Genomic DNA, 12,521 nt, shown 5'->3' with positions numbered 1-12,521 from the left:
GTCCGACGTCCGGATGCAACTTAGCCGGTGGACTTAACAATTTGGGTGCCGGTGAGGCTCGATCGCTTCCAAACAGCACAGTACAGTGCTGCCGTCGACGCCTTCTCCCCTCCCCCCGCGCTATTTTATGGTTATCCCAACTAAGCTCTAATGTTATCCTATACTCCTCTATTTCTGAATAAATAGATTTCTAAAATTATCTTAAATCAAATTTTTTAAATTTTAACTGAATTTTTTAAAAAAACGTTAAGATCTATGATATCAAATAAGTATTATTAGATCTATCATAAATTATATTTTTATAAGATACTCATTTTATGCCGTATATATTATTATTTTTTTCTATAAAGTTAATTAAAAAAAGTTTAACTCGTACAACTTTAGGTATTGATTTTTTTGAGACGGCGACAGTACCCCTCCACCCACAAAATCCCAATACAAATACTCTGCCCATCGACGGCCTTTTCGGCTGGCTAAGTTGAATCGTGGATTATTTACTGCTGACTAATTTAACTAGTTTAATATAAGAAAAAAATATTATTCTAGCTTATAATCCACGTCCTGCCCAACAGACTGCAAATAGATAGCCAGAGCGAGGGAAGGAAGCCTCGCCAACGCCAAAAGCAGCTGCCGATACCACTGCTGCTGCTGCACCTGCCTGCCTGCACAACCCTCCCTCAGCAGCCCTCAGCAGGGCCGCAGGCGAGAGCGAGAGAGAGAGAGAAGCGGCAGCGGCAGCCAGCAAAGGCTGTTGCTCATGCAGGGCGAGTACCGGTCTTCCAGCGAGGAGTCGGCGGCGTCGGCGGCGGCCGCGGCAGCAGCAGCAGCAGCAGCAGCAGCCATGGCTCCTCTGGCGGCCGCCGCTGCCGCCGCGGTGAAGATGGAGGCGGAGCAGGCGGCGATGGCGGCGGCGGGAGCGGCGGCGCCGCAGCTGGGGCCCGCGCACCAGCACCACCACCAGCAGATGCAGCCGCGGCGGCAGTACCGCGGCGTGCGCATGCGCAAGTGGGGCAAGTGGGTGGCGGAGATCCGGGAGCCGCACAAGCGCACGCGCATCTGGCTGGGGTCCTACGCCACGGCCGTGGCGGCGGCGCGCGCCTACGACACGGCCGTGTTCTACCTGCGCGGCCGGTCGGCGCGGCTCAACTTCCCCGACGAGATCCCCTCGCTGGCGCTGTCAGAGGGTGGTGGCGGGGATGGGGAGCCCGACCCCGCCGACGGCGGCGGCGCAGGCACGCTGTCCGCGGCGTCCATCCGGAAGAAGGCTATCGAGGTGGGGTCCCGCGTCGACGCGCTCCAGACCGGCATGATGGTCCCGCCGCCGCACCACCGCGAGCGCCAGAGGCACCACCCACCTGCCGCAGCTGCGTGTCCACGCGCACGCGGAGGAGGAGCAGGAGCAGAAGCCGCAGCCGCCGCAGCGGCCGGCGTGGAGCGGGCGCGTGAAGAACCCGGATCTAAACCGGGCTCCGAGCCCCGAGAGCTCCGACGCCGAGTGACAAGCGAGCGAGCGACACCGCAAGGCTCAACGACGACGACGTCCGTTATCGGTTGTTCCCATTCCCGCGACGACGCCCAGCACGTCCCCATGTCCACGTACGTACGACGATCCAGCTGACCCGGCCGCCTGCCAACCCGTCCATCTCCGTCTCCGTCGTCCTCGGTGACTGGACTGGATGGTCGGCGGGCGGGCGGCGAGGGTTCTCGATACGTTGTGGATAAGCACGAGGGGGAGAGCACGCAGCTGGGGCGGGGGTGGGCGGGCGGGCGGGCGGGCAGGCGGAGACGGAGGCGGCGGCCACAAGTGGCGGTCTTTCCAAATGTCAAAAAGGACAGCTGTAACAGTGATTGATAAGAAAAACAAGTCATCATCCTCGTCTCTCCCCCTCTGTATCTATCTCTTTTGCTTGTTTCCGAGTAGATAAGCAGCAGCGATTAGCACTCCACTACTATGATTATTCAAATGGAATCCGCCTGCCCCCTTGCTTGACAGCGTTTAGTTTTTCTTTACTGCCGCGCGCGCTGCCGCCGCCATCATAAACTAATCCCCCCGCCGCCCGCTTGACATGATCCAGTTGTTTCGTTCGTTCGTTCTCATCGGCATCGGCGCATCGCTCCCGCGTCCGTCGTCCGCCCCGCGCCTTTGCTTACCAACGCAGTTAGCTGTCGGCTGGTGCGCAAATCCGCGTTAGGTCAGCCGGCCCGCGCGCTTCCTCGTCACCTCGTGGCTTCGTGCGCCGGCCGGCAGCCAGCTAGCTGAGGATTACTGCATGGATGCAATCATGGGTGGAGCAGCCTGCCAACCCATCATGGCCAACAATCGCTAACTAACCGTGATGACGAAGCGGCGATCGGATAGTAGTCGCCGAGGATCAGCATCAGGGCGGGTGAGCACTGAGCAGTGCCTGCCGGTGATGCTCGCGTAGCGTTGCGTTGCATGGGGCGATCGATCGGTTGCGTGATGCGTCGTCGCGTGGGGTTCCGGCTTGGGTTGGGTGGGTGTTAGGCCACCACATCGGAAAGGGAAGTGATGGCAAAGGCAACGGATCGAAGGCAGGCGCACGTCATCATGCGTGATCGCAGTCGCGCTGTGCGCATGACAAGTAGTACCACCAGCTTTCTGTGTAGCTTTGGCAGCTCAACGACGCCGCCAGCCGCCGCCACCGAGCACGAGCAGGCTGCAGGCGGCGGTATTCAAAGGAACCCCATCCCGCCCCATGGTTTTTAGGCAGCCCATGCTCTGGGGCCTGGGAGCATCTCGCCGTGCATCAGAGGATGGATGTGGATAGGAGGTTCTGCACTGCCCCCGCCCGCTAGCTGACCAACTGTCGTGCGTGCGTGATTTCCAGGGGCCTGGACGGCGAAGAAGGCGGGGAGGCTAGCGCGCGCGATGCATGCATCGGCACATGGCGGCAGTAATGCGAATATGGTCCGGAGCGGCAGGGACGACAGCGAGGCGGGTTTCATTCAGAGACGGACCTGCCTGCGTGTGCCCCCCACGGCTCTGCTACTTCTCATAGATAGTGTCGGGGAGCTACAGTGACCTGCAACTTCTTAGGTCGTGTACCCTCATCACGTAGGCCCCGGCCTCTCTGCTCCTAGCCCGTGCAAGTGCAACCATACATCCTGGACCGCAAAAATTCTGCCTCTTTCGAGAGAGATATATAAAAAGAGGAGATTAAAGTATACAGGAATTTCGGTTCGAGTTGATGATTCTAAATTCAGAACGTCGGTATGATTCGTTCCTCCATCGGATATTATTTTTCCACCCCTCATATAGCTGTCCAGACAGACAGAGCTCCACCATCCGGACGACCAGTCTAGCTTTTCCTGCACTTGCGCCGAGTGAAAAGGGAAATGCATGCCGGAAGGCGACCTGCAGCTGCCGTTTGTGGGCATCGCAGCCCTTTTCGGCCACTTTGGCGGCCCTCACTCAACCCCAATCACACCCAACACGAGACCAGCACGCCACCGTGTCAACCAACGGGCTTCCGCGTTGCGTCCAAACGGCCTCAGCACCCAGCAGCAGCTACCTCATCCCGTCAGCCGCACACAAAATCCGCCGTCGTGTTGCGACGGATCTCTCTGCCGTCGGATTTCCATCGGACGGTTGCCGACAGAACTGGGCCTGTTTGGGTTCTCAGGAGGAGCCAAAGCCCAGTATAAAATAGACCGAGCCCATTTGACTATCCCATCGATTGATAAGCTCTAGGGCATTTTGCCAAGGCTCAACTCTGAAAACACAGCTCGATAGCAAGTGCTCCACCGTAGAGCAGCTGATCTCCCGTAGAGCTTGGACTTATATTTAATTATTGAAACCTAATCAGGGACCAAAATAAAAAATGCATCTTCTTCCTCTCTCTCTCTCGATACGGTCATGGCAGGCATTCCTGTGCGGCACTGGGCGGGGCCGTGCGCGGTCGGGACAGGCTGAGGAGGAGCGCTGGGGACGGGCCGCCGCGCGGGAGGGGCGCTGGGGAGGGGCCGCCGGCCGGAGGGGCACCGACTGCAGGCCGGAGGTGCGGCCACGGCTACGCATCGCACACCGGCCATGGCGGGGCATCCCGCGCGGCCATGGTGGTCGCGGCCATGCCTCTCCTCCGGGGCGGCGGTTCGGCGGGATAGGGCTCCCTGCGGGACGCGCGCCGGCCAGGTGGCCGTGGCGTCCCTGTCGCACCTGCGAGAGAAGAAGAAGCGCGGGGATTGGTGCAACGGAGAAAGAAACGCGAGAAAAAAAAAGAACGAACCCTTCATTTTCCACTAATCTTAGGCATGGTAGGTAACTCTAATCAAATCCACACATCCATGAGTTTTCATAGCACCTCTTGAGGTGCTCTATGGATTTGGTGGATCTAGGAGCTTTGATCCACGTTTTTTGCGGATCTGGAGTTCGCGGAGCTGGGCTGGCTGAAAAAATCAGGAGCGGAGCTGTTTTTTAATTTGAAGCTGCGTGGAGTCCTACAAATCAAACCCTTAGATTTTTGTTTTTCAGGAACCGAACTAAGTTTTCAGAGCTCTGAATACAAGGCATCAATCTTCAGAAAATTCTAGAAGATTCAGATTCTTGCAGCTCTAAAGGCAGACACACATTGCACGCAGGGAGACGATACGATACGAACGGAGACGGTACCCTGCCGCTGAATGTACAGCGACTCGACTCTGAAACGAGCCATCACTGGCTGCTCCCCTGCCAGTTGTCCGGCGTCGGGTGCGGCGGGTACCCATCAGATCGAGCCGTGCCCGTTGGTTGACACGGTGTTCGTCGATTGCACCGCCAGCGTGTGGCCACGAGGGAAGCCCTCACGCAAAGCTTGTCAGCCAGCCACCGGACGAGAAGACCGAAGACTCGCCTGGGTGGATTCATGGGTGGACAGCGACGGCGCCCCGCCGCCGGCCGAGGAGTTGCGTGCCGGTTTCTCGCGGCACGGCCGGCGTCTGACGCCGACAAGGAACAGATGCAAGTGCAACGAACGCATGGGATCCATACAAACCCACCCACGCAGCCGCCAACGCCGTGCCTGGTTTCGTTGAGTTCTCAAACAAGATGAATCTGAACGCAGGGCAGCATGCTTCCTGGAAAAAAACAGGCGTTGTGAGCGTCCGCACCGCACCAGCACGGCAGCACGTGAAATCCAGATCAAGCAGAAGTATGGCAGATGGTGGCAACAAGCTCTCTTTCAGGTTTTAATCCTACGATACGACATCCATTATAACAGCCATAAATATTTGGTTAAATGCAGGGAGACATTCCAGGGATTATTTACTGCAGCAGCAGTTTACAGGGACCGCATCCTCTCTCTTTTTTTCCTTTCCCAATTGCAGGTGAATGGCAAAATTTTCCCAACCAAAAAAGCATAGTAATATGAATCGGTAAATGATTTTGCGATCGATCGAATGAAGAACATAGAACATGGGTGTGTCTCTGCCGAGCCTTTGTTCGGTTTCAGGTCTTCAATGCGGTGTTTTTGCAGATGGGGCACACGTTCTTCACCACCAGCCATTGCTTGATGCAGCCTGCATGGAAGTCGTGCCCGCAGTCCAGCCTCCCAAGATCGTCTCCATCGACATACTCCTCCTGGATAGGGAGAAAGAACGTAAGTATATACTGTATTAGCCTGGTTCAACTACTAAGTAATAGTATTTCATTGCTTTACAACAACGCTAGGTGACGCAGGGAGCATGTTTACAGGCGAAAGCAAACAAATTCACACCAGATAACAGATACTGATTTACAACAATGCTGGAAATCCTGATAAATAGACAGTTTTCTGCTACAAGTTTTGTTGCCAGAGTTGATGTTAATGTTGATTAGTCCCCCTTTAAAAAAAGTTAACAGCTGGGTCTGAATACAAGTCAGACCTAGAACCTAGCGTTGAGTATATTTGGCAGTTAGGATATTGTAATCTCATAACATATGTATCCAGAGATGCATTTTGCCCTCCAAATCGCAGTAAGTATTTCGCTTGAGAGGTTCAATGCAAATAATCCCACGCATTATACCTAATCTTCTATGCTATCACCTAGTAGTCTTTTGGGTGGTCCAATGGAAGTCATGCTAGAGTCAGATTGTAATTCTTTCCTGAGACACTAGAAATCAAGATCAAGAGCATGGCAATCTCAACTCTCAAGGGATAAGACAGATTCTTAATTCCACAAGTTCCCGTTAATTAATAGAAATCCACAGACCTACCAGAAGAGGATTCTATTTTGGAGACCTAGATGGTATATGTAGACAAGCTTAACAACTTTACTTATTTGTTTTCTGAACTTGTAAGCTGTACCTTGCTACCTTGTTTCGTCTGTCTTTTTTCATTTAATTGAAATACAGTAGGGGCTCCAAGCCCCTCCTGTCCTCAAATAAAACGCCTTAGCAACTTTAGACTTAACTCGCCCTTCTGATCTTTGTGCACTAATTTAGTTAAATGCTGCATTTCTTTATACACGTGATGTCTTAACTCTTAAGTGACCCAACTGAATGCTCAATCAACATATTTTGCGACAACAAGAAGCATGTACTTCAATCATTCAATGTGATTGGTGTATCTGACTGGAATAACTATGGCCAACAGAACAAGGCATGAGTTCCGAGAAGCTCGGGAGTATATGAAATACCTGGCAGATACAACACGGTTCAGGGTCCAAAGATGCTTTTAGTCTCCAAGATGAAAATTTCCTTTGTTTCAGCAACTTTATCACATCTTCCTCGCTGAGGCCAGTGCTAACATTTCCTATTCTTTCCTGAAGTGCTAATAGCTCCTGAAAGTAGGGCAACCATCTTGGATTAGATTATAGATTGGCAAAGATGAAGGTAGCGCTTCACTAAGGAAAACAAACCTCATAGGACATATTGTCAATGTCAAGGCGCATGTCCCTGTGTCTGTCATGAATGTCAACGCCGCCATAGAAGATAGACTGTTCAAGAATATGTTTGAAGTAAGAAGGAAATTCCTCAATAACTAACAGGCAAAAACTTAAGGGCATCCAAAATAACTTTTGAATTCATTCAGTTTGATTACTTGTTCATGCTGTATCCTCAATTCCTCATGGCATCCAAGAACGTCCTATCTTAGGACAACTCTCATGACATTTCAGATCGCTACATCTTGACTTGTTTATTTTAAGCAAATTAAGAATAAAACCTTCTGCCACTTAATAAATGTGTAGTGGTTTTGGACTACAGTAGATCAGAGGAGGTAATTCATTTTCACTTGTAATGTTTCCCTTATATGCTTAAAGTTACGGGGTAGTTGATATCAGTCCTTAGTTGTCCGCTGTAGTTATGGTATGATTATAGTCAGGTATTTTTTTTACTACGCTATTTTCTTAAATTACAGGGTAGCACAGGCGGGCCTGGTGCAAGCGGTAGAGTCTTACCGCCTGTGACCGGAAGGTCCCGGGTTCGAGTCGCGGTCTCCTCGCATTGCACAGGCGAGAGTAAGGCTTGCCACTGACACCCTTCCCCAGACCCCGCACAGAGCGGGAGCTCTCTGCACTGGGTACGCCCTTTATAGGGTAGCACAGGCTGGCAAACTTAACTCGTCCAGCATGGATATTGCTGCTACTGACCTACTAACCAGCAGCCCAGCAGGTAATAACTCATAAGTTAACCACGTCCAGCATAAAATAAAAATCCACAAAGAACAATTTTACTTGTTGTTATTGTTATGTTGATGGTCATGGGTGTTTAGTGACCATCAACAGTTATTTTGGTGGAATACCGAAATAATGGTAGCAAATAGAGTTAAGAAACTCAGATGGATATTGCTGGTACTGACCTCGAGCCTTACATTCTCCCCTCTATGAATCATTTCAAGTGCATTCCGGATCTGTTGACATGTAAAGAAGTTAGAACTCTATGGATTGCCATCAGACAATGAACCACGCACCTTTACATGATTGTCACAGTAGTTAATGCATGCAAGAACAAGCAAGGCTATGGAAGAAAAGGGATAACATATCACAGTATTTGGCATAAAAACATAAGGTGAAGTAGATCATTAAGGTTAAAGTTTATTGTGGCTGTAAAAAATGAACTTTTCCCCCTTCTCTATAACTATACTAGTCAAAATGTCTAAGAAAAGCAAACTAAAATGTGCATCAACTGGCAGTGTGATAATATCTGGAAATAAATGATAAAAAAAATGTTTCAGTATTTCAAGAGTTGCAGGGGTATGAAGAAGCATGCTAGATCGAATTAGGGATCATGAAGTGCACAAGCAAAATGAAATAAAGCATTTAGATTTTGAGTAGAGCAGCTTCTACCAATTTTGTCTGGAAATAGATAGGGTGGCTTGCTTAGATAGATAAACACAAAGATGACAAGGAAAGCTGAAAACAAGGGGGGCTTTACAAGCAGAAATTTATAAAGTCGAGGTTGATTTAGTGTAATCTTTGCTGCCACGCAAAAACGCCTGATAATGATGCACTTTTATGTTTCCAAGTGGATGCTACAAAACCATTTTTGTCTTTTGTTCTTCAGGAGAACGAACAGAAACCGATCAACGTACCTCCATTAACCTTCTTCCTTCCCTACCCCTTGTTGATAAAGGAACACCCCAAACACCATCGCCCTGGCGCTCCAACAGAAACCCTGACCTTAGGCGTGGGGGTTGATGGCCGCCGAGTGCTCCAGATAGACGACCAATCTCCTATAAGAAAATAAAAGATCAAATCGAGAAGATGATCAATCAAATTTCAAGTATGCCGTCTGACAAGATGAGCAATCAAACTGAAAACCAAAATGCAAAAAATGGAGAAAGAAAATGCGAAAAATGGAGAAAAAATTACCTCTGACAAGTTTCGAGGATGGCGTCTGGTGAGGTTTTGGTGATTGAATCCTGCTGGTGGATTGACTGTTGAACTGTTATTAGCTCTTGATACAGGAGGAATACTTCCTGATATTACAGTGCCTCGGACATCAGAGCTCCAATTAGATGGTTCTGGCACCAAACGTCTCAGGTCTACAGCAGATGGGGGAACTAAATCAGAGTAGTTGGTAGGCACCACATTCCTCCTAGGAACATCTTCACTACCAAGAATTCTGTTCTCCAAACTGCCAGCTCTCGATGATGAAGCTCCATGGCCAGTGAAACGGTTTGCAGCCTGTGGCACACCAGGAACATTCACTGGATGCTGGTATTGCAAGTTGAGGCTGCTGACCACAGGAATAACCTCCTGGGGATCATCAAATGCACTTTGAAAATGAGGTGGCTGGTGATTCCATGAATTAGAAAGTCTTATAGCATTTGAAGAAGGCCATACACTACAGGGAGCAATCTGTTGAGACGTGGTAGTTCTTGCCCGGAAACTTCTCTGCGAATTCCCAGCATTGTTGACCCCTCCATTAAGGTCATAGGTACCAGATGAGATCCCTGCATTAGTTCCATATCGCGGGAGTTGATCCTCAATAGAACTTGGAACTGGCAAGCAATTGGGAGAGGACGAATTTCTGATCGGTGCAGGATTGAAACTTGAAGCAATGTTATGGAAAGCATTATCGTTCCTGTGGGAAAAACTTGTGCTAGCACCTGCTGAACTCTGGCCATTGGCTCCTTCAATATTTTTTCTCTTGCACGCTAGCCGGCGACCATCCAGGGAACTACCTGGTCTTTGATCAATGCTTTCTTGCATTAATGAAAAATCATCCAAAGGGTTTTCACTAGGATTCAAAGTAAAAGAGTCTGCTTGCTCTGCACCTAGCAGGAATGTCCTGTATGGGTGTAATCTCAGGTCAGTTGGCTGAGAATTTATACCATTACGATCACTGCCACCATACTGCTCAGGACCTTGAGAGGTACAGTTAACATTTGAACTTTGACCACATAGATCGTTAACGTTGGCGTTAAGGTTGATATCCACATCCAGAGAAATGCCATTATCAGCTACCATTCGCCTTTCACCAATCCTCAGTCCACCGCCAATGTTAAGATGCTCTGTTTTGACATTGTTGGAGCTGCCATAGTTTAGTGCGCTGCCACTTGAACTTGCTTCGCCTGATTCCCAGAAACCAAGAAATGTACCATCTTGCTGTGCCTCATTTCCATATGGCATGGCGGCATCACTGTGATTCATCTGATAACCTTGAAGATTCTGTGATTCTACTGATCCAAGAACATTATTCCAATATGACTGCTGATCCATCACAGGGTTGCCTGAACTAGATGCAATGTCGAATCCAAAAACATCAGCAAAATGCTCCATAGAATTCCTCTGCCCTTGCATTGTGATGATCCAAACTAGGGCAACGAGATATCAATTGGTCTGTTGGCTTAGCATCTCTGATGGTTCCTCTTTCCAGTAGTTTGAAGGACCTGTCAATTGGAAGTAACACATCAAACATTTGGGCAACAGAATTGTGCTCCAACTTTATTGGAACACAAGAAAACAGGCTGAAATGAAAGCGATACAAAACGAGGCTACGGTTTATCTAGGCTATTCCTTCAATATTTGCCACCAAAATATGTCAACTTTACATACAAGAAACTATTGTCTGCACTCCAAAATATTGTAGTTCTACTTTCGGTTGTTACTCTATGGAAGTAGCTGCACCTGTTTTGGTCTCACACATTACTGTAGTAGACAGCAACTAATCAGGGTATAGGCAACTAATCTGACTGTAGCAATCTTGGCATGAGCCGCATTTGGTGTGGCGTACGCGTGCACCAAACTTGATGGTTTGGGTTTGCTGTTGCGAGCAAAAAGCTGTGGTGATGCATGCATTTTAATGGGTGAAAGCAAAGCACGGTGAATGTACAATGCATGCGACCTAAACAGATGGACCGCATGCAGGATGGGGCCCATTGCTTCTGTGGACGCTCGCTCAAAATATACAATCTTTTTCTTTTGCATTTATTTCCCTTCCCTATCGGTTTGCAAAAGGACGCAGTAAAAGAAGGAAAAATAAAGGGAAAAGGTGGAGGTAGCCATCCACGGTTTCAAAGAGAAGGATCGATTCCCTCTGCGATCACGAAACTGAAATATGGGAGCAGATAGAGATTTTTCACTGAACCAAGAACGCCCAATACATCCATCTATCTCTGTATCGCGAGCAAACGATTTTTTTTTTGTTCAAACATGGAAGTTGAGAATTTTGCTTCTGAAAAAACAAGAATTGTTGACTGTTTAACGAGAACCATATCCAGGCCGCACCTTGGACAACTACTGTGGATTGAAACATGCAGGAATCAGCGAGAAAAAACACATATCTGCGAAGGAATCATGGACTGAAACAAGAGAAAGGGATTGTTTCGCCATGCAAAATCAAGAGATAAGACTAGAAATATACAAAAAAAAAGGAACAGTTTAACAGAGAGATGCAACAAACCGTACCAGAAAGTGGCCCAGAGTTTCTGAACAACTCGCAAGAACCGCAATCTAGGCAAAAGAACTGGCTCGTTCTGAGTCCTCTTCTTTCCTCTCTCCGGTTTCTCGATCTTCTCCACAGAGAGGAAGAGACAGAGAATCAGCCCAGCAGACGGAGGAAACAAGAACCGATTGATTGCAAAAGACAGCAAGAGAGAGGCAGCAGACAGATGGAACGGTGGGCAAGCCGAGAGAGAATTCAGAGAGAAAGAAGGGGATCGATGGAGTGGGTGGAGAAGAAGAGGAGGAAGGGAATGGGTGGAGGAAAATTTGTCAAGAGGGAGAGGGAGAGGGAGAAAGACAGGGAGGAGGAGGAGAGGGTGGGGTGGTGATGAGAGGATGGATGTAAGGGAGGTGGGAGAGAGAGAAGTTTGGCTGAATTCGGGTTTATTTATTTCTCCCTCTTCCCCCCACACTCTCTCTCTCCTCTGGGTCTTTGCAAGGATCCCTTTCCTCCCCCACTAAAAACCTTTAAACGCGCCCCATTAGAATTAGCAGGAGTAGCCCCTTTAAGAAGGGCCAAAGATTAGAGGTCTGTATCGTGTTGTCTTTCACATGACCTCCCTTGCCCCTGACCCTTTTGGAGCCTTGCAGCAGCAACACAACACTACGACAGCAAGGCCTCTCTCTGCATGCACTGCACTCTGCACAGCACCACACCAGGATGGATGGCTATGCTCAATTGCTCACGCAGTCATGCTCAAGCTCATCCCCTTCCATTGCATTGAATATCTTTTTCTTGCCTAGTAGCATCCTTTGCATTGAATATCTCTGGGTGTAATCCGTGTCATGAGATATGTTAGTTGGATTGTGTGCAGTTGCTGCACATTTGTCAGCTCATGAGAAAAATATGAAAGCGAGTTGTTTCAGATCAAGCTACTACTCCTACCATTTATTATGCATCAACTTGTCGCCTGCTAAAGGTCATTTCCTGGCAACCAATCAAGCTGTGCCTGTGCTGTGTGGGTTTGGCGTCCTATTTTGCCCCAGGGCCATGGACCATGGTTGGTTGACAGGCGCTTATATTCTGGTGGCGATGCTTAAAATGAGGACGCGCATCAAGTGCCACCACAATATCTTGCCTTGTTCAAGCAAAACAAGGTAAAAAAGAAAAGGCATTGATAACGCATGAGAATGAAAACAGTAATTGTTGTCTCTTC

At 49.1% G+C, this 12,521-nt stretch overlaps 1 protein-coding gene and 1 pseudogene across 4 annotated transcripts; one reads left to right on the top strand and one right to left on the bottom strand.

Moving 5' to 3' along the window:
* The first annotated feature begins 590 nt into the window (after positions 1-590).
* Positions 591-1,992, top strand: LOC136492598 (ethylene-responsive transcription factor ERF008-like; annotated as a pseudogene).
* A 3,183-nt stretch (positions 1,993-5,175) lies between these two features.
* LOC136492597 (probable E3 ubiquitin-protein ligase HIP1) lies at positions 5,176-12,071 on the bottom strand. Of its 4 annotated transcripts, XM_066488576.1 has the most exons (9): positions 11,329-12,071; positions 11,149-11,222; positions 8,788-10,310; positions 8,508-8,648; positions 7,776-7,826; positions 7,375-7,566; positions 6,835-6,912; positions 6,613-6,756; positions 5,176-5,575 (listed from the first exon to the last, which is right to left on the bottom strand). In XM_066488576.1, exons 3-9 carry the CDS (start codon positions 10,219-10,221, stop codon positions 5,444-5,446), a joined length of 2,172 nt encoding a protein of 723 aa, XP_066344673.1. In that variant the 5' UTR covers positions 10,222-10,310; positions 11,149-11,222; positions 11,329-12,071; the 3' UTR covers positions 5,176-5,443. The 4 variants fall into 4 exon arrangements, with proteins under 4 accessions (XP_066344673.1, XP_066344672.1, XP_066344671.1 ...); XM_066488575.1 differs by lacking the exon at positions 11,149-11,222 and having other exon boundaries at positions 11,324-12,071; XM_066488574.1 differs by lacking the exon at positions 11,149-11,222 and having other exon boundaries at positions 11,329-12,070.
* Positions 12,072-12,521: the final 450 nt, after the last annotated feature.

The sequence above is a fragment of the Miscanthus floridulus genome, chromosome 11, assembly GCF_019320115.1.
Source record: "Miscanthus floridulus cultivar M001 chromosome 11, ASM1932011v1, whole genome shotgun sequence".
Taxonomy (NCBI): Eukaryota; Viridiplantae; Streptophyta; class Magnoliopsida; order Poales; family Poaceae; genus Miscanthus; species Miscanthus floridulus.
Note: the sequence above shows the minus strand (reverse complement) of the source record. Positions and strands in the feature narration are given on the sequence as shown.

What these genes read in the sequence shown, in the direction of transcription:
- LOC136492597 (XM_066488575.1), bottom strand. Translation starts at nt 10,221, where the DNA reads ATGCAAGGGCAGAGGAATTCTATGGAGCATTTTGCTGATGTTTTTGGA. An exon ending in AAGGAAGAAGGTTAATGGAG is followed by an intron (nt 7,827 to 8,507) that starts GTACGTTGATCG and finishes ACATGTCAACAG; the next exon opens with ATCCGGAATGCACTTGAAAT. An exon ending in TTGACAATATGTCCTATGAG is followed by an intron (nt 6,757 to 6,834) that starts GTTTGTTTTCCT and finishes CCCTACTTTCAG; the next exon opens with GAGCTATTAGCACTTCAGGA.